Raw genomic sequence first — 21,184 nt, forward strand, 5'->3', positions numbered from 1 at the left:
TCAAAGAGCCAAAACATTTTTTATTGTCAGTACAAGTGGGCACCTTACGCATGTTACATGTACAGTAGTGTTTTTTGAGTGCATGTATGTGTGAATTGGTGTACGTCAGACATTTGCAAGTTGATGCCACAGGCAGGAGGGCATAAAACTCTCCATCTTGTCTGCAAAAAAGCCCAGCGGTGCGAAGAGGGTGCTGAAGAACTGCAGAGAGAGAACGAGAGGAGAGAAAACGGTCAAATCGTGTGATGTGGCATTAACAAAGAACTTTATAATACTAATAACCACACACAAAGAGTTTGTGCAAGATACTAAAGAAACAAAAGTTTACATTTCTAAAGCAAATGGGTCTACTGAATGCCAAAAAAAGTTAAACATTTTTGGTTGAAAAGAGTAAATGTATGTATAAAATATAAAAAAATGCTAATTTAAATATTCATTCATTAAATAACTTCATTAACTCTATTTACGTGTACATGTAACTATGTTATATTCTGATTCACATATTCAGGATTTAAATGTATATATATTCAGATTTGTATCTATTCAAAATTTCATAACTATATATAGATCTATATCTGTATATATTCAGCTTTACACACATACATACACACAATATGTATGTATGTATGTATGTGTATATATATATATATATATATATATATACACACACACACACATACATACATACATATATACACACAGACACATACATATCTTACTTTTCGTAAAGCACTCTTGAATGTGAGAAAGGTTAAATAAAAACAGGATTATGCCTACATATGTTTTTTATACATTCATACATGCATACATAGCATATTCAGATGTATAGCTTTATATTCAGTTTTACATTTATTTACACTGTATATTTAGATCTATAACCACCACTCGTGCTCACACTCATGCACACACAACGCACAAGAGACTGAACGAGATTTAAGGCTAATTACATTCCTATAATAGTTTGATTATAAAAGTACATTTGAGAATATAGAACTGACTGTAAGACTATAATTTGAATTCATATATTTTCTTTGCATGACACATTGTCATTACAGTACAGAAAAGCTCTTTTGGCATTATTCTGAATATTGCTTAAACATACATTTCATGTGTCACTGAATGAAAGAGAGGTTCTTGTGAAACGCTGCATTATTCAATGTGTTGACGCAATTTCCACTGAAACAGGAAGACAGGGTGGGACATTGAAAAGCCAAAAGCGTATTGTTTATATCACAGCTCGGCCTGAGCCATTGAGCTCTGTAAAGCCACAGTTTCCTCCGAATCTCTAAGCGTTTCACCTCCTAATCTCCTCTAGATCGCTTCAGAATATAGCATTCTGTGCAGAATTCAAATGTGTCCGATGCGTTTTGTGGTCTGAGTCGACACTTACTGATCCGCTCTGTGCTATCGCGTCTCTGGACTGGAGCAGACTGTGTGCACGCTGTAGTGGTTTGCGTGACACCTGCGTGAAACCAGACTTAATTTACCCCAATGGAAAGCATATTTACACTGTCTGAATTATTCCCTATCCCCATAGTGCACTGTGCCATTCATCCTGAAGAAAATAATTCAGTCATAATTCAGAAAAGAATTCAGCCACAGATTTGTTTATAATATAGGGAGTGCAGCGCTTTACATTCAAGAGAGCATTTGATTGGACAGAAAATCTGATGAGAAGCTGCAGAGTGATGTCATCAAAATCATTGATCCATATTGGTGGAGAGACTACGGTTAGAATGCTTAAATCTTCTAAATGTGAATTTTGTCATTATAGGTTATAATGTATAGATAACAGTAAGGCTAAAATATTCATACTAAAACCCCAAAAAACTATTTTGATTTCATGAGGACTTTAAAAATAAGTCTACATGAATTCTAGGAAGCCTTGGAAGTCCTAGGAAGTCTCTTTCTTAAGTTACAAGCTTTGGCAATACTAAAAACAATTTGTAGATGAAAATTCTTACACATAGCCCCCCATATTTAAAATGTTTAAATATTTGAAGTTTCTTTTTCAGTCACTGGTAGTGACTGTACAGTAGTTTGATGTTTTACTACAAACAACACAACTGTTTTGTAAAATTACACTGCTATGAGTTTTAGCCCTAAACTGAATCATGGCCATGAGAAACACCTGTACACTTTTGCAAGCGCATGCACGTCGCCCTCATTCGTGGACTATTTGAGTGTCTGAGCCACAAGCTGTCAGAAAGTTGCCTTTAAAATGCCTGAAGTGCTAGACATAAGTATGATAGAGTTTATCCCTCTGGGATACTACATGGAGGTCCTGACAGACACAAACAAGAGGAGGAAAAAAATCTCTGGATGGCAACCAACTTTAAGACAGTAAAGTTTTTCCTTTGAAAAACACTGAAACCTTCACAGTTCTATCCACCATAAACAAGCCCCTAATGTGTTTATGAAGCGATACATTTCATGGATGAACAGATGTTTATGACGGAATATGGGAAAGGAAGCCCGGGACCGCATGTCGGAGAGGGAGGAAAACTGGGCAGAGTGGAGGCTGGAGAGGCATCATCCATTTTAACGCAGATCCGGGAAATAGATAGAGCTAACATAAATATGTGTTGTAAGATAACAAACGAGGTTGATAAAAAGATAAAGGCTATTGAGGCTGCATGTCCTCACATTCAGGAATTTATTGCTATTACAAATTAGGGCAATGTTCCTCGAGAAGGACAAGATGTTTGGAGTGGACAGGGAACAAAGCATGTGTGTGCGCAGGCAAATTAGGGAGTATAATGGAAACTAGAGCGACTTTGAATGCATCTCAGAAGTGAGGCCTTCCGTGCCGTCTAGTACAACAACTCAAGTGGGTTCTGAAATCAATCACTCACTAATAATTAACACAGATGAATGTAAACAATGATAAGAAAAGAACGCACCGCCACGAAATGTGCGTCCTTGCAATTAAAATGACAAAAAAATGACGTACAAACTATTTAATGGCCTGCATGTCTTCACTTCTTCTCCTTAATTTATCTCATCCATTTTCCACCCAACCTCATTGACTTGCTTGACACTGAGGACTGTACATAAGTTATTAGTTGTAGTATTGTGCATATACAGTGGTTGGACAATGAAACTGAAACACTGGCCAATACAGTGTCCGAGATCTCACTCCGTCCTATATATGCGAGGACTAGTGGCCAATCTTCACTGGTTTTACATTCCATCAGTGAGAGCAGAGCGTGAAGGTTGACCTAGCAGAGCAAAAAAACAACTATACATAAAATATTGCAATCCACACAACATAATTCAAAAGAGGACAAACTGTTGGTGCGCTTTTAACTGGCTTATTTGTGACCAGGACAGCAAGTCTTCTGGTGTATCGAGAGCTAGTAATGTCGGCATACCACCATGTAGGATGAACCACTTCCTGTAACTGTCGATGCAAGAGGAAGCTGTCTGAAAGGGATGTCCAGGTACTAAACTGGACTGTGTCCAAAAAACATAAAACCCCAGCTGTCCAACTCATTGCAAGTAAATGTGCACCTTGACTCCAAAACTCTTGGTCAGGAGCTCCATAGAGTCAATAGTCATGGTCAGGCTGCTATAGCCAAAACTTTTGGTTACTCGTGCCATTGCCAAATGTCCCAAGATGAATTGAAGCTGTATTGGCCACAAAAGGAGGCCCTACTACATACTAATAAATTATTGTGGTCTAAAACCAGGTGTTTCAGTTTCATTGCCCAACTCCTGTGTTTATATATTAGAATAGACACACACAAATATTATTCAGCAAAACTTACAGTTACAGTTATATTACAGTATATAAATCATTTTTATTAGGATTTAATATTAGTATAACAATTATTATAATTAGTAGAAGTAGTGGTAGCAGCTATAGTATTAATAAAAAATATTATAAAAAAAATTCTAAATGTAAGAGTTTCTTTGGGATGGCCATGAAAATCTTGCTGCCACAAAGCTAAAGCTTTGTTTATGCTAATTTAAAAAGTTTAGTTAGAAATATTTTCTAATTATATTAAACATTTTCATCTCATTTCATCCACATTTTTATTAAACGTGGACCTTTAGACTCGAGTGCCGGTACAGACGTACCTGCTCGGCCACCGTCGCCTCGAAGTCATGCATCTTCGGAAGCGGAGTCACATGCTAAGACTTTGTTTTTGCTGCACGCACCTTCGCATGTGTGTGGACGCAGCAAGTATAAACATGGCTTAAGATACTGTAGGGTGTTTAACCATGGTAAAAATTGAATGCACAGACTAACTATCTGTGATGTTCTAGTGAAGGAACAAAATACTGGTCTCATAAGGAGCTGTGGTTTATACCGTCCAGAGTGCTATTGACAGAGACTTCATTCTTATATTGCAACACAATGAAATGTTTATCTTGGAAGTTCAGTGATTGTGTCTCTCTCTTCTAAACAAAAAACAAATAAATCATAAGGGCAAAGAGGGATGAGAGAAAAGCCACATCAACAAAAAAACTCACGGCTTTGACGAAGACCCCCATGAGCTCTGGAAACTGGTGTGTGAGCATGGCCAACATGGCACAGAAGGAGCAAAGGCCCGCTGTGAAGAGGATGAAGAAAGGAAGCTCCTTCTTTGGGTACACTGAGACCTCGTGAAATGCTGAAAGATTTAAAAAAAAAGAGTATTTGTAGGCATGTTTTAAGGATATGCCTTTTTCAGTCTCTTTTTTTTTCTATTATTGTTAATAATTTTCACTTGACTTTTAAAGTGATAATTTCCTTAAAAATGAAAATTCTGTCATTATTTACTCACCCTCATGTCATTCTCATAAGACATGCGTTCATCTTCGGAACATAAATGAAAATCTATTTGATTAAATCTGAGATTTGCATTGACAACTACACAACTGACACTTTGACGCTTCAAAAAGTTCATAAATCACTGGAGCGGTTTAGTCCAACCTTTTCTGAAGAGACTCTATCACTTTATATGCTGGACAGATTGTATTTAGGCTTTTATTTACAAATAAACATTCATCATGTTTCTCAAGCATGTTCGCTTTATGTGCAAGCACCAGTGAGGTTCATTCTGGTGTTACACAGCACGTTTGAGCTTCTGCAAGAACCAGTGAGGTTCATTCTGGTGTTACGCAGCACGTTTGGGCTTCTGCAAGCACCAGTGAGGTTCATTCTGGTGTTACGCAGCACGTTTGGGCTTCTGCAAGCACCAGTGAGGTTCATTCTTGTGTGTTACGCAGCACGTTTGAGCTTCTGCAAGCACCAGTGACAGGGACGTGCACAGGATTTTTGAGGGGCAGTTGCTCTGACCTAAAAAAGGGCACCCCCCCCCCCCCCCACCATCTGTCCACTTACATATTATTGTTATTGCCATTATCATTATTATTTCAATGCCCCCTAGTGGTATTTATGTTCTGCTCAGGAAAAATATAATAGGTGGGGCTATTTTTTTGCAGTGGGGTCTGGGGGTTTCTCCCCCAAGATTTTTTTTTATTTCGTAGATGTGATTTCCTGTATTATGGTGCGTTTGAGGCCATTTCCCTTGCCTATACCAATAAAGAACTCAAACCAGTCAATATCAATAGTCTAATAAAAAAGACAATATTAATTTAACTGCCATCAACAGTTTATGATCGTCCGTTTGTTATACCTTTCCGACAACGTTAAGTCTCACCCGACAACCGCGACAATCTCCTTCTAGTGCCGCTCATGCAGGCTCAGCCAGGGCGGTCAGAAGGATTTTGGGGGCCCCAAGCAAAATGGACATGGCTAACCTTCTATAGATAAACGGGTAATGATTAAAAAAAAAAGAAACCATTTTTAAAACATCTATAAACATTACAGATAGACAGACCAAATATTCCTAACACTTTGTTAAGGGTTACTAGTTGGTTTGCAAACTGTCTATAAACATTATCTGGATGGTTAGGCTATTATAAAGTTGCAACAGATGACTAATACCTTGTTAAATATTTAATAAACAGTAACAGTAAAACATGTGGGTTGTCCTGATACTGTACTTCAAAATGCAACAGTGTAAAAATTTCCACACAGAATAAAGTAACTGTTCAAGATCCATTGGTAACTTATAAAAATAATATCATATTTACATAAACTGTTTAGTATATCCCGACACTAGCACATTAAGATAAGATATGAAAAAAAATCATGTTCCTCTGCCTCTTTCTGGTTAAATAATGTTTATAATAATAATTAATGCTATATTAACTATTCCAGGTTATTTATGCATAGTATAAAAATAGTTAGTAGCCTATAGCATGCTATGCAACTTTCATCAAAACCTATTACAAAGCTATAGCAATTTTAGGTCATTAAAAACGATAAACAGTTATTCTGGAACAGATCTGCGTCTTCCTTATCCCGTTAAAAAACATATTACAATGTAACCATATTCCGTCCGTTTGGAAAAAAAAATTGCACTAACTGTTCGTTACAAGTAGCATTTGCCAGGCAGGTAAGGTAAGCTAACATAAACATATTTTTGCTAGCCTACCTGCTGCAAAATTACACCATTTTTGTACAAATAGAGTTATTTTATATAGTGTAATTTATCACTTACCACTATCTTGTTTTTTCTCTTTTTTCTTTTCTGGATTCCTAAAGCATAATTCCACTTCATGAGGAGGTTTTGTATTTGCCGGCAGCAGAGATCGCGTGGTTGGGTGGCTGCTGTCAGCGACGACTGAGAGGGCCCCCTTGAGGGGGATTCCGATAACAGTGTCATTGCACTTTACTGCATTGACTATGAAAGGGGCTCTCAAGCAGTTTGTCGTTGCATTTTATTCTTAACCTGTCGTTGTCTTGAGGCCCCAGGCCAGCTCGGGGCCCCAAGCAATTGCTTGACTTTCACTTTCGGACGGGTACCCGAATATGGAAGTGAATGAGGCTTTGCGATTTTTTTATTTTATTTTTTTATTTATTTATTTTTTTGTATCTAGGCCTACGTGAAATTCTGCATCCATTGTACGATTTTTTTATTTTATTTTTTTCCACCTCGGAAGGGCAACGTGAGTCGAGAAGGGCATATGGGCAGTTGCCCGGGCAACCTGAGCAACCCCCCTGTGCACGTCCCTGACCAGTGAGGTTCATTCTGGTGTGTTACGCAGCACGTTTGAGCTTCAGCAAGAACCAGTGAGGTTCATTCTGGTGTGTTACGCAGCACGTTTGAGCTTCTGCAAGAACCAGTGAGGTTCATTCTGGTGTGTTACGCAGCACGTTTGAGCTTCTGCAAGAACCAGTGAGGTTCATTCTTGTGTGTTACGCAGCACGTTTGAGCTTCTGCAAGAACCAGTGAGGTTCATTCTGGTGCACCATGCAGCAGGTTTGGTTGAGCTTCTGTTTGTTTGCTGATCAATGATTATTTGTAAACAAAAGCCTAAATTCAATCATATAAAGGGACTGAGAAAATTTGGAGTAAACCCCTTAATTCATATGGATTCATTTTACAATGTCTTTATGAGCTTCTTGAAGTGTCAAAATGTCAGTTGCATAGCAGTCAACAGAGGGATAGAAAGCTCTCAAATTTAATCAAAAATATAGAAATTTGTGTTCCAAAGATGAACAAAGTCTTACAGGTTTGGAACGACATGAGGGTGAGGAATTAATGAAATAATTTTCATTTTGGGGTGAACTAACCCTTTAAAGGGATAGTTCACCCAAAAATGAAAATGTGATGTTTATGTGCTTACCTCCAGGGCATCAGAGATGTAGGTGCCTTTGGTTCACTGCAAAAAATGCTTTTCTTACTTTGCATTTTTGTCTTGTTTTTAGCAAAAATATCTAAATTTTTACTTTAAGAAAGATTTACTAGACAAGTAAAAATTATTGTCTTGTTTTTGGGGAAAAATAACTCAAATAAGCAAAATAATCTGCCAATGGGGTAAGATAAATAATCTAGTTGTTTGAATTAAGATTATTTTGCTTACCCCATTGGCAAATTATTTATCTTATTTTAAGAAAAAAACTCTCTTAATTTTGAGTTATTTTTTCCCAAAACAAGACAATTACTTTTGCTTGTCTAGTAAATACTTCTTGTTTTAAAATTTTTTTTAGACGTTTGGACTAGAAACAAGACAAAAATACTAAATAAGAAAATCAATTTTTGCAGTGTAGAGCACAAATGAAGATTTGTAACTCCAACCGTTTCAGTCTGCCATTCATAATGCATGTGAATGGGTAACAACTCAACATGGGTGACAACATGCACAAAAACCCTGCTGCTCGTGACAACACATTGATGTCTTAAGTCACAAACTGATCAGTTTCTGTGGAAACCGAACAGTATTTATTATTTTTTTACCTCATAGCCCGACGAATCTCATCTAGTGTTCCCATCCGCAATTACTTCCGTCTAGTAAGGTCAAAACTGGCACGATCATATATATAGATTCCTCATTAGTGGCTGCGTGGATCGGCCGAATGAGGTATCTACATAATATATATCTATGATCGCACCAGTTAAAAAAACATAAATACTGTTTAATCGGTTCGTGTCTTAAAACATCAATGTGTCATCACGAGCAGCAGGGTTTTTGTGCATGTTGTCTAAGCATGTTTTTTTAGAGTTGTTACCCATTCGCATGCAGTATGACTGGCAGACTACAACGGTTGGAGTTAAAAATCTTCATTTGTGTTCTACTGAAGAAACAAAGACTCCTACATCTCTGATGCACTGGGGGTAAGCAGATAAATATCACATTTTCATTTTTGGGTGAACTATCCCTTTAACACTAAGGGTTTTGTCTAAGGTTGTAACAGTTCGTTATTGTATATAACGACAGATATAAACAAAGTGTGAACTTACAAGGCAGAAGCTCTCTGTCTGCGGTCTCTGTGCATCCTGGGTAAGGATAGAAGAGATGACCCTTCTCCAGAGGGTATGGAATAATCCGGAAAGCTACAAGAGGCAAAAGATGACTGACATTAGGGCAGATCATTTACATTTTGTTTTACAGTAAATAGCTTCACATCAAATGCCAGGGGTTTTCAGATGGTGATAATACCATGCCATTATTTTAAGAACCTTGAAGTACCATTTCCTTTTCATGGTAAATTAATATGGTAATCATCTATTATTCAAGTAAGATGGCATAAAAAAGAAAACGTGCACTGTACGTACTGCCTTCCCAGGTACAATGTAGCAGGTTGAGCGCCCCCTCTGCCCGTTTCCAGTGCTGCAGGTGAAAGAAAGCGTACGCCACTGCCTCACTGTCTCCTCTCTTCAAAATATGCTCAGGTGGCAAAATCAGACTCTTCATCTCTAATAAATACTGCAATGACACACAAAACACTTGTATTAACATTGTGAATGGAAAGGACAATAAAACATTAAGCCCAATTCCCATTACTACGAAGCAATTTATATTATTACGAAGTAATTTTTATATTATTAAAATGATAACATATTCAAATTAATAAAACTACAGAGGAAAATAATGACAATAATATCACAATGACCAAAAAATATTAATGTTATTTAGAAAAATGTAAAATTATGCTTTATTTTCACACTGCTATATATATACACTCTGTATATTTCACACACTGTATATACATTTTCCTTCTTGATCTTGGGGTGAAATGAAATGTGACCCAGACTTTCACCCATACATGTGAGAGCTTTTATACTTATAAAGTCTGTATGTGTGTGAGGGCAGCCAGTCCCCGGCTCCGGGCCCCAGGGTGAACGTTGTAGAAGGGCAATACAGCAGGATTAAATGGTATTATCCAAAGGATAACCTTCCCAAAATCCCCTGGCTGTGATTATTGTACATTACAGCTCAATACGACCGATTCCCTCTACAACGTGTCAAGTGCACCTCCAGAATTTTGAACAAATATCCAAGCATATCTTTCTGTAACAATCACTGCAGTGGATGTGTCAGAATGTACACAAACATGTGCTTTGTAGACATGGGTAATTTAGCTTTATGATCGTGCTGACATTCGACAGGCAGCTGTCCTACGCAACATGCCCGCACACAAACACAGTCTTTTATGGCGGATCAAGTGTCAGTGATGGGTCTCTTTTATGTGGATGTTCCTCTTAAGCCCCTGCTGAACTCCCATAAGCCTCTGTCTCGGTCTGTCTCGTATCTCTTTTCACTTGACCGTACGGACCCTGAGCGATGACATCACACTCCAGTGGTCTTGGAGACGCCATGCGAAGGTGAGGTGCAGGTGTCCAGTGACAGATGACATCATTCACTATATTTTGCACATTTCTGGGCTGTCAGTTAACTGTTTAACTAATGTGTTAACTTAAGATATGTGTTAAGCAATAATTTAATGCATTTAACAAATTATACTGCCCATTTTATTTCATTTTCATAAATTAAACTTTTGGTACCACTTTTGCCCACTGTTGCAGTGAGAAACATACACTACAGTTCAAAAGTTTGAGGTGCTAATTTTTATTTTGAAAGAAAGTAATACTTTTAGTAAGCAAGGTCATATTCAATTGATCAAAAGTGACAGATAAAACTTGTATCATGCTAATTTTTAAATAGCTGCTGTTCTTTTAAACTTTCTATTCGTCAAAGAATCCTAACGAAAATCAGAATTTCCACAAACATATCAAGCAGCTTAACTGTTTTCAACATTGACAATAATAAGATGTTTCTTAAGCAGCAAAACAGCATATTAAAATTATTTCATGTGACACTGAAGACTGGAGGAATGATGCGGAAAATCCAGCTTTGCATCACAGGAATAGATTATATTTTAATATGTATGTATTTATAGATGAATTTATCATTTAATAAATGCAGCTCTAGTGAGCATTAAAAATTAAACAATCTTACAAACACCAACATTTTCAAATTATATTTCATAAAAAGTAAATATTTCCTCCAGATAATATTTTCTTTGGCTTAGTACAATGACAGTGAATTTAAGAAACAACGTCTTTATAATATCATACTAAATATGTTTCCCACACAATATAAAGATCACTATACGGCTGTTTTCATATTTTAGCAAAATGTAAATGTTCAAAAAACACTATACTGTATAGTACACTATACTGTACTATACTATAGAAAAGATTGTCATTAAGTGCCTTTTTGCTTTTATGAAACCGTTACTACATAAAAAAGATTGAAAAAGAAAAATTTTCATTTATTTGTTGTACTCACAACAATTGTACCAATTGTCTCTTGTACCTTATTGCTTATGTAACAGTGTAAAATATTAAAAAGTTCGACCACATATAACATCTTTAGGTATAACCCAAGACATATACTACTACATAAGAAACACTACTGACATTCAACACCCTCTTTGTTCATTGGGAGCGTTTTTTTTTTGCCGTAGGGCCAGATTTGGCATATGAAAGACCAGGTGTATGCGTGTGTGTTTATATTTGCTGCACATCTCAAACAGGTGCACTGTGTGTAGTCTGATACAGCATGTCTGGGGTGCACAATACCCTTTAGTCTGAGTTTGGGTTGAAGAGGTTGTGTACTTTGAAGTCAGATCTAGTGTTTTGGAAAGCGGCAAGTTGAAGCCAGGTACAAAGAAAGAAATAGATGATGGGGGTCAAAACATCTTTAAAGAGCAAACAGAAAAATCAAAGGTGATATAACTTTCACCCTAAACACAGAAATCTATGTTTGGCAAGTCGACAAACCCACCTGCAATTATGTTCAATAAAAAAACTGAACAGCACGTGTTAAAAAAGTTTCAGTTTAGTACAGAGGACCACAATGTGCTTCAGTGTAATACTACAACAGCATCACCTCCTGGCCATGACAATATGTCTGCACTCATGAATATCAGTGCGATAAAGCCAATGCTTGGCCAAGTAATCTCAATATTTGCAATATAAACCATAACAAGGTTGTTTTTTCTAAACATATCGAAATATTTCAAACCTTTGGTACATGTGGGTTGAACTCCACAGCTCTGTGTATGGCCTCCACTGCGTTCATCTCTGCTGTGCTGAGACCTCGTCTAGACGCTGCCTCAGGTGAAAACCTGCAATACAATACACATACAGATTCATTCAGCAAACTATCATCCAGAAACTTCCCCTATGTTATGATATGGTTAAATGCTACTCATTATTAGACATTAATAGATAATTTCATACTTTCAAGCATGCTGAAGACTTACTTATCTGACACCGCTCTGGCTTTCAGTAAGGCTGATGTGTAGCATATAGTAGCTGATTTTGGCAAGCTGATATCTGACGGGGGAACATCAGATAGTAAGAGAAATATCGATAGTAGCGTCACTACCTGGTCATATCTGAAGTGTACAGTAACATGACGATAGTTGATTGAGCTCACCATCATATTTTGCGAGGACTGCTTGTACATCAGCGTAGGCCTGCAGCTCTAATAACGCTTCTAGAAGGTTCTCGTGAATATTTAACATTCCCAGTAAAGGGAATTCTTTCATTAACTGTACAAGGAAACAGAAAACATAATTGAATTTCCACTTACAAAATAAAATAAAAGGTCAGTTGAGGCATATGTATGGAAGCTTGTTTTTTACCACAGAATAAAACATTTTAAAATTGCAACTTTTTATCTCACAATTGCAAGTTTACATCATGATATAAATTCGCAATTGAGTCAGAATTGCTAGGTAATGGCGAGATAATCTTAGACCTCCAAACTTTTTGTGGCCTTCAGATTAGCTCAAGAACAATGCATAGAGAGCTTCATGAAATGCTAAGTGCAATGCAAAGCGTCAGATGCAGTTGTGTAAAGCATGCTGCTACTGGCCTCTAGAGCAGTGTAGACGTGTTCTCTGGAGTGACCAATTACACTTTTCTGTCAGGCAATCTGATGGACAAGTCTGGGTCAGCCCAAATGCATTGTGTAAAGTGTAATGTTTGGTGTAGGGGGGATTGTGGTGTGTGGTTGTTTTTCAGGGGTTGGGCTTGGCCCCAACCCCTTAGTTCCAGCATACCAAGACATTTTGGACAGTTTCATGGGAACATGAAACTTTGGGGATGGCCCCTTCCTGTTCCAACTGCGCACCAGTGCACAAAGAAAGGTCCATAAAGACATGGATAAGCGAGTAGAAATGTGCTTCTAGAAGAATGGTCAAAAATTCCCATAAACACACTCCTAAACCTTGTGGAAAGCCTTCCCATAAGAGTTGAAGCGGTCCAACTCCATATTAAACCATAAGGATTAAGAATGGGATGTCACCAAAGTTCATGTGAATGTAAAGGCAGGCCTCCCAAGACTTTTGGCAATATAGTGTATCGCACAATTCTGTCTTTATAACACGCAAATGCATTTTTATACCATGCAATTCTGAGATCAAATGTCACAACCACCTTTTTTATTCTGTGGTGGAAACATGCAGCCATAGATGAGAATGTATACATTTCAATAAAGCCTGAGTTCTAATATATTTATAAAAAAGTATGTAAAATGAAGCATAAGTTACTCTTATGATTACAGAATATATTCTAGAGTTCAATTGACAAGTATAACCAACATTTTAAACAGTAAAAAAAAACCCTACATATATACAGCTATGCATTTTACATTACCAAATACTTGTTGTAAAGTAAAGTTCCTCTTTCAGTTCATAATTTTTAATGTAGCAGAATTGGAAAGGAAATCTTATGATGCGTTAGAATTGTTAATTTGCTCTAAAGATAGTTAATGTTTATATTATATATTATATCCAGTTGCTGAAATCATTTTGACTCATCCCTCGGGTCAAAAACAAAACAAAATGAATGATAGTCTATTATACTATGAGCCTATGGGGCACGACTTTGCAGTAGGATAATCATTAAAATACACACTTTATACAGCCAAGAGACCTGAACTTTATGTGCTTCACTCACATCTCTCATCATCTTTACAGCTTCTTTAATGCGACCCAGTTTTCTTGCACACATGGCTAGTCTGCGCTTGATGTAGACCACAAGATTGGTGTCTTTACCGGCTGTGAATGCAAAAGTAGTGAGCAACAGCGTGAATTAATATATCAGAGCACATATGTGTGAGTGTGACAGTGTGAAAGTTTCATACCGCTTTTAAGGGCTTGCTTGAATAGCCGTTCAGCTTCTGTGATAGTTGTGGCTTCCTCCTCGGCCAGAAGCACGTATGCTGCAGCACATCTGCAATGAACAGAATCATATGGTGGAGAGTCAGAATCTCTGTCTTCACATTTGAGATGCAAAAAAAAAAAAACTGATTACCGGCTGCGTGTGAAAGTAAGTACCGGCTTTTTTGTGTCAGACAGAATTTTAGCATATTAGTATGATTTACGGTGGATCGTGACACTGAAGACTTGAGTAATGATGCTGAACAATCAGTTTTAACACTACAGGAATAAATTGCATTTTTAAATATATTCAAATAGAAAACAGTTATTTTAAATTGTAGGACAAGTTTAATTAATCATAACATAACTTGCAGAATTAACATTTATATGCTTTTGAAAACGAATTGCCCCCAACACTGAATATGTGTCTGAATATAAACAAGAGAAAACTAAATTAGACAGCTGTTTGTATACACACACACACACACACACACACACACACACACACACACACACACACACACACACACACACACACACACACACACACACACACACACACACACACACTTAACCTCACGATTTAAACAACAAGCTGACCAATTTTGCTTTTAACAGAGAATTATGCAGAACCGATCATATTAGAGAAATATGCAATGTATCATGACACTTTATATTCTATATAAACTGTTGTACTCTTTTTGTCAGTGGGATTTTCTCAGAAATTGGTCCTCCTGGCCGCGATTTTCTGGAGTTAGTGTAACACCAGAGACCTTTATTCCCAAGCGATAGTGTTCATAGGGGGCGAGACGTCATCCGACTCAGAGTGAGGCTCTTAGGCGTCCGTGGGTTACCAATGTAGTCAGAGTAGCTATTATGCTTAGGAATCTTATGCAGTCAGAATACCAGTATTTCTAGTCCTAGGCATCTGGGTTTACCTGATGTAGTCAGAGTAGCTATTCTTAGGCGCGAGTGGTTACTGACGTGTCAGAGTGGGAGTCACCTAATGTTGGAGGTGTCAGGGGTTCTCAATTATCTGGATTTTACTGTTGACGATTTAACATGATGCAGGATTGTTAAGTTCTTTGAAGCTCATCCTGAAGTGGTATCATAGCAACAGGTCTATTTCATGTAGACAGGATTAGATTGCATCTTTGTAAGCGGAGGTGATACTTACAGTCTGTCCCAGACACTGCTACTTGCTTACAAGAATACCCTATTGAACCAGGGACAATAATAATAATCTACTAATATATTTGAAAATAATATTATAATGTTGTTTAGTCTATATAATATACACAGACAGTTTTACTATCTGAGAAATTTATTCACAAGTAATTTATTCACGAATAATTACATAATCATTTTATTGGAGGCTTACACATGATGCATTAAAGGTGCAGTGTGTAATATTTAGGATGACCTATTCACAGTAATGCAATATAATACATAACTATGTTTTCAGTGGTGTTTTAAGACCTTACATTATATACCACTGTATTTTTTTTGTTGTATGTAGATATAAATGGCTCAGAATGAGCCATTTATATCTACATACACCATGATTCCCCTGACAGTGAAGTTGGGGTATCTACATCTACATACACCATTTTGCACCGTCATGTTTCTACAGTAGCCCTAAACAGACAAAATGCTCTGCAGAGCGCTAGCTACTCTCTGCTCTCTCCGATGACAACATTTTTTGGCCCCTATATAACTTTTCTATGCGTTTCGAAAGGGAGGGGCGAGTAGTGGGTGATTGCAATTCACAACCTCACGTCTAGATGGTGCTAAAATGTACACACTGCACCTTTAATTTGAATGGGGATAGCTATTATGTTAGTGGCTTGATGCAGAGCAGGAGATGCAGATAATTTGCTGTTAGAAGATGCTGTCTGCTATGCCATTATAAAAAGGTTTTTGACCAACATCAAACTTTAATGTTGTCATGTAGCAAATCTGCTTCACAGGTAAAATGAAATGAATTACTAATTATAATTTATTGAAGTGAAAATGTAAAGCCTGTACAAATAATAATTAGGAATAATTGGGAATCATGTAGCAAACAGTACATATTCGATTCATCTAACTTTTATGCCGTTTTGGTCGCTTGGCTGTCTACTTATAAAGGTCCAGAAATTGTATTATTATGTCTTGCCACCAGCCAATCACTGCACAGCTTTCGAGTATCGATATATTGCCTTTCTACTGAACACAAGAACTCACAGTAATCTCATACAACTTAATACAGATATTGTAATCAAATCCGCAAATTTGTTTTAAGAACCAAATTAGCCAGAGTTCAGTTATCACGATTAGATCACGACTGCCATCTGTCAAATCATCTCAGATGTATTAAGTGAGGTATGAAGAACAGACCCCTGGTTTAACTCAAGTCATGTGCGTGGGTAGCCTGGATGCCAGCCGAACTCAGCCCCGCCCACAACATTTGAGCTTGTGCAGTTCAGTCTGGACTTGGTCCATAGAGGAGTAATGATGCCCGATTAGAAACAGTATGGGCCAAAGAAATCGTCAGGGCGGGCTTTAGACGATGACGGACAGATGATCAAATCCTAAACGGAGAGCTTTGAGAGAGTTTGTATATGTATTCACCTTCACAATTTCTCTCTGAAATGATGATCGTGTTGGTAATTAACTGTGTATCCTTAAATTATTATTTTTACAACACCAGCAAAGATCGTTTATTCCAGCGTGCGTGCAGACAGGGTTGTCAATTTTTTACAGACTTGGCAACACAGTGCAGTTGAGTTCTCTTGCCATTTGACAACTGATGATATGCGTCGCTTCGTTGCTCTGATTGGTTGTAGGTCTATCTAATCGAAGTCTTTCCTGGTTCAGTTGAAACACGCTTCATAATCGCAGCCCAATGGACCAGTTTCAGACTCTAGAATTTCAACCATAATTAATAACATTTCACAATAAACATTAAAATTGTTTTTAACAATTTAACATTTTTAACATTAAAAACATTTTTTTCCACCAGTGTACATGGCTTATATTAAAATTCCCTATTGTTTATATATATTAAATAAATGTATTCATTCAAAAACATTTTATTGTAATTCTAATTAATATAGACATCAAAAATTATAATGCACAGTATGAAAAATTAATATTAATTTTGATATTTGCTAAAGATCACATTTAACAGTGTTATTCAATTATTAATATGTTTATTAAAGACTAGCTTTACCTGATAGAGAAAATGAGCATTAAATATCCAATACAACAAAATCAAAGATAAATTAGCAAAATTGTACCAATATATTGTGCATCTGTAATTAATGTATTTTATTGCTTTTTATTACATATACCATTCCAGCTTCAGTTACGTCTGAAGATATCAAATTGAATATAACCACAAGGATGCGTTCAACTCACTCGCGGTTCATCTCAATTGCCTGGTAAGCTGCTCGAATACGTGCCTGCGGGTTCCTCTCCCTCCAGGCCTTCTGCATTACTGCAGAACAAACAACAGAGATAACAGCCATTATTAAACTTCAGCTCTGATTATATCTCTGTGTTGGAAGAAGAAGAGCATGAGACTAACCAGAGTCTTCTGGTCGAAGCTGCTGAGTGTCACCCAAGAAGAAGGTCTGATGATCTTGTGCTGATAAATTCATGTCATAATACGTCAGCGGCTCTTTACCCGTCACCCAGGTGTACCTGGAATAGAAGGATCATGAATATGGTCATTTTTTAAAAGCTTATATATTAAGGCAATTCACTGATGGCATTTAAGGAACATACCTGCTGTACTCTGCGCCTCTGAATAGGTTGAGTGGGTTCCTCCACACTTTACATTCTGAAAGATAAAAAAAACATAATAGCTCAATTATCATGATTACATTTACTTTGTATTTTTTAGAAAGACAGCCGGTAACTTTTAAAAACCTGCAACGTTGCTTCTCTGCTCTGCATCGCCGTTTACTGAAGAGAAGAGTCCGGCAGAGCTGCTGTTCTCCACTCCTCCCAGTAGAGGGCGCAAGTGACTGACAGACACCTGCTCGATGAACGAAGTGCCGTACTTTCTGAAGTACCACCACTCGAATATCTGAAGGACAAACGAGTGAGTGTGTTTTCACACGTTTATTTAGCATAATTATTTTACAACCAATAAGAAAAACTCACCAATATAAGGCCCGAGATGAGCGAGGAGGTTCCCGTGAGCGCAACATAAAATTTAGGCGTAAGCGTGTTTAAAAACACAGATGCTGTGGATGAATAACACGAGATAATGAGACACAGAAACAACACATATCTCAAAAACACATAACTTAAAAAAACACAAATTATTTGAGGTTGATAAATTATTTAACAATCCATATCTTGCATAAAATTATGGTTATAAAATTATTAAATGTGATGCAATCTGGAACAAACCCGTTGTATGTAGCGCTGGTACGTTTTTCAGGTAAATGGTAAAATTTCTTGGTAAAAAACTTCTTTCACAATAATCTGCCAAGTGTCTTTAAAACAAGACCAACCGTAGGTCTATATTCCAAAGCATTCTTGAATTACAACCATTTTAGTTTGGATGGTGCATAATGCGGAAAAAAAGGTGACAGTTATTAACCATGTTTTTTTTTTATATTTAAAAAATAAAATAAAAAATAAAAATTATATATATATATATATTATATTCCGTTCCTAAAAATTAGAGCAATAAGACAACTTCAAATAATCATAACTTTTGTAACAGACAAGCTATGATTTGGAAAGGGCTTGAAACCAACTTTCATGTGGAATCAAAATCTGTAATAGTTAAAATGTCAACATTGATGGGTTTTTGTTAATTGGCTATGCAAGAATGGCTCTTACACTAAATTAAATAAAATCAGTGGCGATCGATAGTGGGTAATAATATAAAAATGTATAACTGACGGTAAAAAGGCTGAAATAGAAAACAAATAAGCGCAGCACACGAAAAAATTATATAATATAGATAATAATTTAAACTGTGGAGTTTTTATATTTATAACATATGATACAGTTTGACAACACCACAGGACCATTGAGTGCGGTTTTCCTGAATACCATTATTATTGAAAAGTTAAATAAAAAAGTACTAAATATGAAGTCACTTACTTATCTTTTTAGATGCAATATTAACTGTTTTTGTTCTATATCAGCAGTGAAAATAGTTCCAAACAACGATCACAGCAGATCATAACATATCTCACAGAAATGTTTCATTACTGAATGATTCAGCATTTGAAATAAATTGGTCAAGTCAACGATTCAATGACACATTCATAAACATCTGCTGCTAAAATTCAGAAACGTGCGTACTACTAGTACTTTTACCAAATCTTCCTATGGCACAAATAATAAGAGTAGTATGCGGTTCCGAAGTCAGGATGCCTCATTCTTGGATGAATCAGCCATTTGAACGAAAGACGCTCACCGGCCGTTCAGTTTCATGTATCATTTTTTAAATTTAATTTGAAGATGAAGCATACATTTAATAAGAAAAAAATGGTCTTCGGGTAAATATCACAAATATGCAGATTTTAATATGTCAAACCAGATAGAACACTGACAAGACTTTTTCTTCAAAATATTAAAAATAAAGCATTATGAGGAGGCTTTATTTAAACCAGCTGATCTCATCTACATATTGGAGTTTAATTTGTCTAAGAATGGCATTAATGCACAAAACTTTATATTTTCCAGACTTACTGTACATGAAGACAACATTTGTTTATAAATTATATGATCTTACACAAAACAAATAATTAAAGTCACAGTACACAAAAATATTTTTGTAAACATAGGCCTATACATTTTTTCTATTATAAATCTACTAACGCAGCTCATAATACATGGTCACAAATGTTTTAGCGTACAACTTTTTTAAACATATTTAGAACAAAATAATAATAATGATTAAACCTAACTCATATCTTGCATAAAAAATATTTCCATGTGGTTTATTGTTTCATTGCACCCCGTAGTGTTGACTAATTCCTTCTCATTACTCAAACATCACATGCACACTGTACTGTACAAAAACAAAACATATTAACACAAAATTATGACAAAATTATTGACAGCATTTTATTTAAGCCTTTAGCATTTGAAACTGCAATGGAGTAAAGCTTTGTCATACTGACATTAACGTACAAACCATTTTCTAGACTTGCATTTGACAGCTGCTTTTAACTAAAGTTTTTACACAATAAATAATTCAATAGTAACTTAAATTCATGTCTGCTTATCTCACAATGCTACAGCATTACTTCAAATAAATTGTGATATAGTGCACGAGTCATATGGGCGACTGTTATGATACTTAATGGTAATTTTGAGTCAATTTGGACGCTTGACATCTTCAGTCACCATTCATTGACATTACATGGTAAACACCGACTTGAAAAGGTATGCTTTTAAATTGCACAGAAAAATAAAGTCGCATAGGTTTGCATAGGGATAAGAGAAATAATGGTAGAATGTTCATATTTGTGTGAACTTCTCCTTCAATGAACAGAAATATACCCTGTGTTGAGCTGTAAACATGCACACAGCTGATCATAAACACACACCTGCGTTGACGGTCTCCTGCAGCTTCAGAGGACTCCTCAGCACGTAAACCATCGTTAAGACCATAGCGAACCAAAGCGCACAAATGTACGTCCACGACCAGCAGAGCCACGATTTTAATTTCTCCGTGAAACCGGGTGATTGAGGATTACTGCCACTGCTGTCCGCCATCTTTCACCGACGAGCCGTAAACATTAGAATTGTGGGATACTGGAGGAGAGCGCGCTGTACTGATGCTCTCCACCAGAAGGCGCAGCTCCTGTTTATTTATACACAAGAATTCTCTGATACGATGGATACTGTATACTTTTTTTTTTAAGAGAGAGAATAGTGAAACTGAACCCCTGGTTTGAAAGACAAGGCTTAAACCTTGTCCCTGACTAAAATGCATGGTTTAACTGAAAGCAACTTGCACTGCTATATCTCAAAATGTCATTGCCATTGTTTTGTCTGAAGATGGACACCAATAATATTTTTTAAAAGACACTTAAATATCCTAATTAAACCAAGACCTAATCCTGGCTTAATCTGTGAAACCAGGCCTTAGTATTTTAACAGTATATAGTATGCATACTGTGCAATATACTCAAAACAATGCCCAAA

The 21,184-nt window shown here is 36.6% G+C and overlaps 1 protein-coding gene across 1 annotated transcript; it reads right to left on the reverse strand.

The window, feature by feature from the left end:
- On the reverse strand, positions 1-20,850 carry st7l (suppression of tumorigenicity 7 like). Its single transcript, XM_067460318.1, has 15 exons — positions 20,584-20,850; positions 18,170-18,252; positions 17,933-18,092; positions 17,789-17,843; positions 17,589-17,704; positions 17,420-17,498; positions 14,002-14,090; positions 13,815-13,915; positions 12,289-12,403; positions 12,113-12,185; positions 11,872-11,974; positions 9,117-9,267; positions 8,802-8,894; positions 4,480-4,619; positions 1-201 (listed from the first exon to the last, which is right to left on the reverse strand). Exons 1-15 carry the CDS (start codon positions 20,750-20,752, stop codon positions 106-108), a joined length of 1,623 nt encoding a protein of 540 aa, XP_067316419.1. The 5' UTR covers positions 20,753-20,850; the 3' UTR covers positions 1-105.
- Positions 20,851-21,184: the final 334 nt, after the last annotated feature.

The sequence above is a fragment of the Pseudorasbora parva genome, chromosome 12 (genome assembly GCF_024679245.1).
Source record: "Pseudorasbora parva isolate DD20220531a chromosome 12, ASM2467924v1, whole genome shotgun sequence".
Taxonomy (NCBI): Eukaryota; Metazoa; Chordata; class Actinopteri; order Cypriniformes; family Gobionidae; genus Pseudorasbora; species Pseudorasbora parva.

What these genes read in the sequence shown, in the direction of transcription:
- st7l (XM_067460318.1), bottom strand. Translation starts at nt 20,752, where the DNA reads ATGGCGGACAGCAGTGGCAGTAATCCTCAATCACCCGGTTTCACGGAG. An exon ending in GCAATTGAGATGAACCGCGA is followed by an intron (nt 14,091 to 17,419) that starts GTGAGTTGAACG and finishes TGTTCATTGCAG; the next exon opens with ATGTGCTGCAGCATACGTGC. An exon ending in TGGGGGTCTTCGTCAAAGCC is followed by an intron (nt 202 to 4,479) that starts GTGAGTTTTTTT and finishes CTCTCTCTGCAG; the next exon opens with TTCTTCAGCACCCTCTTCGC.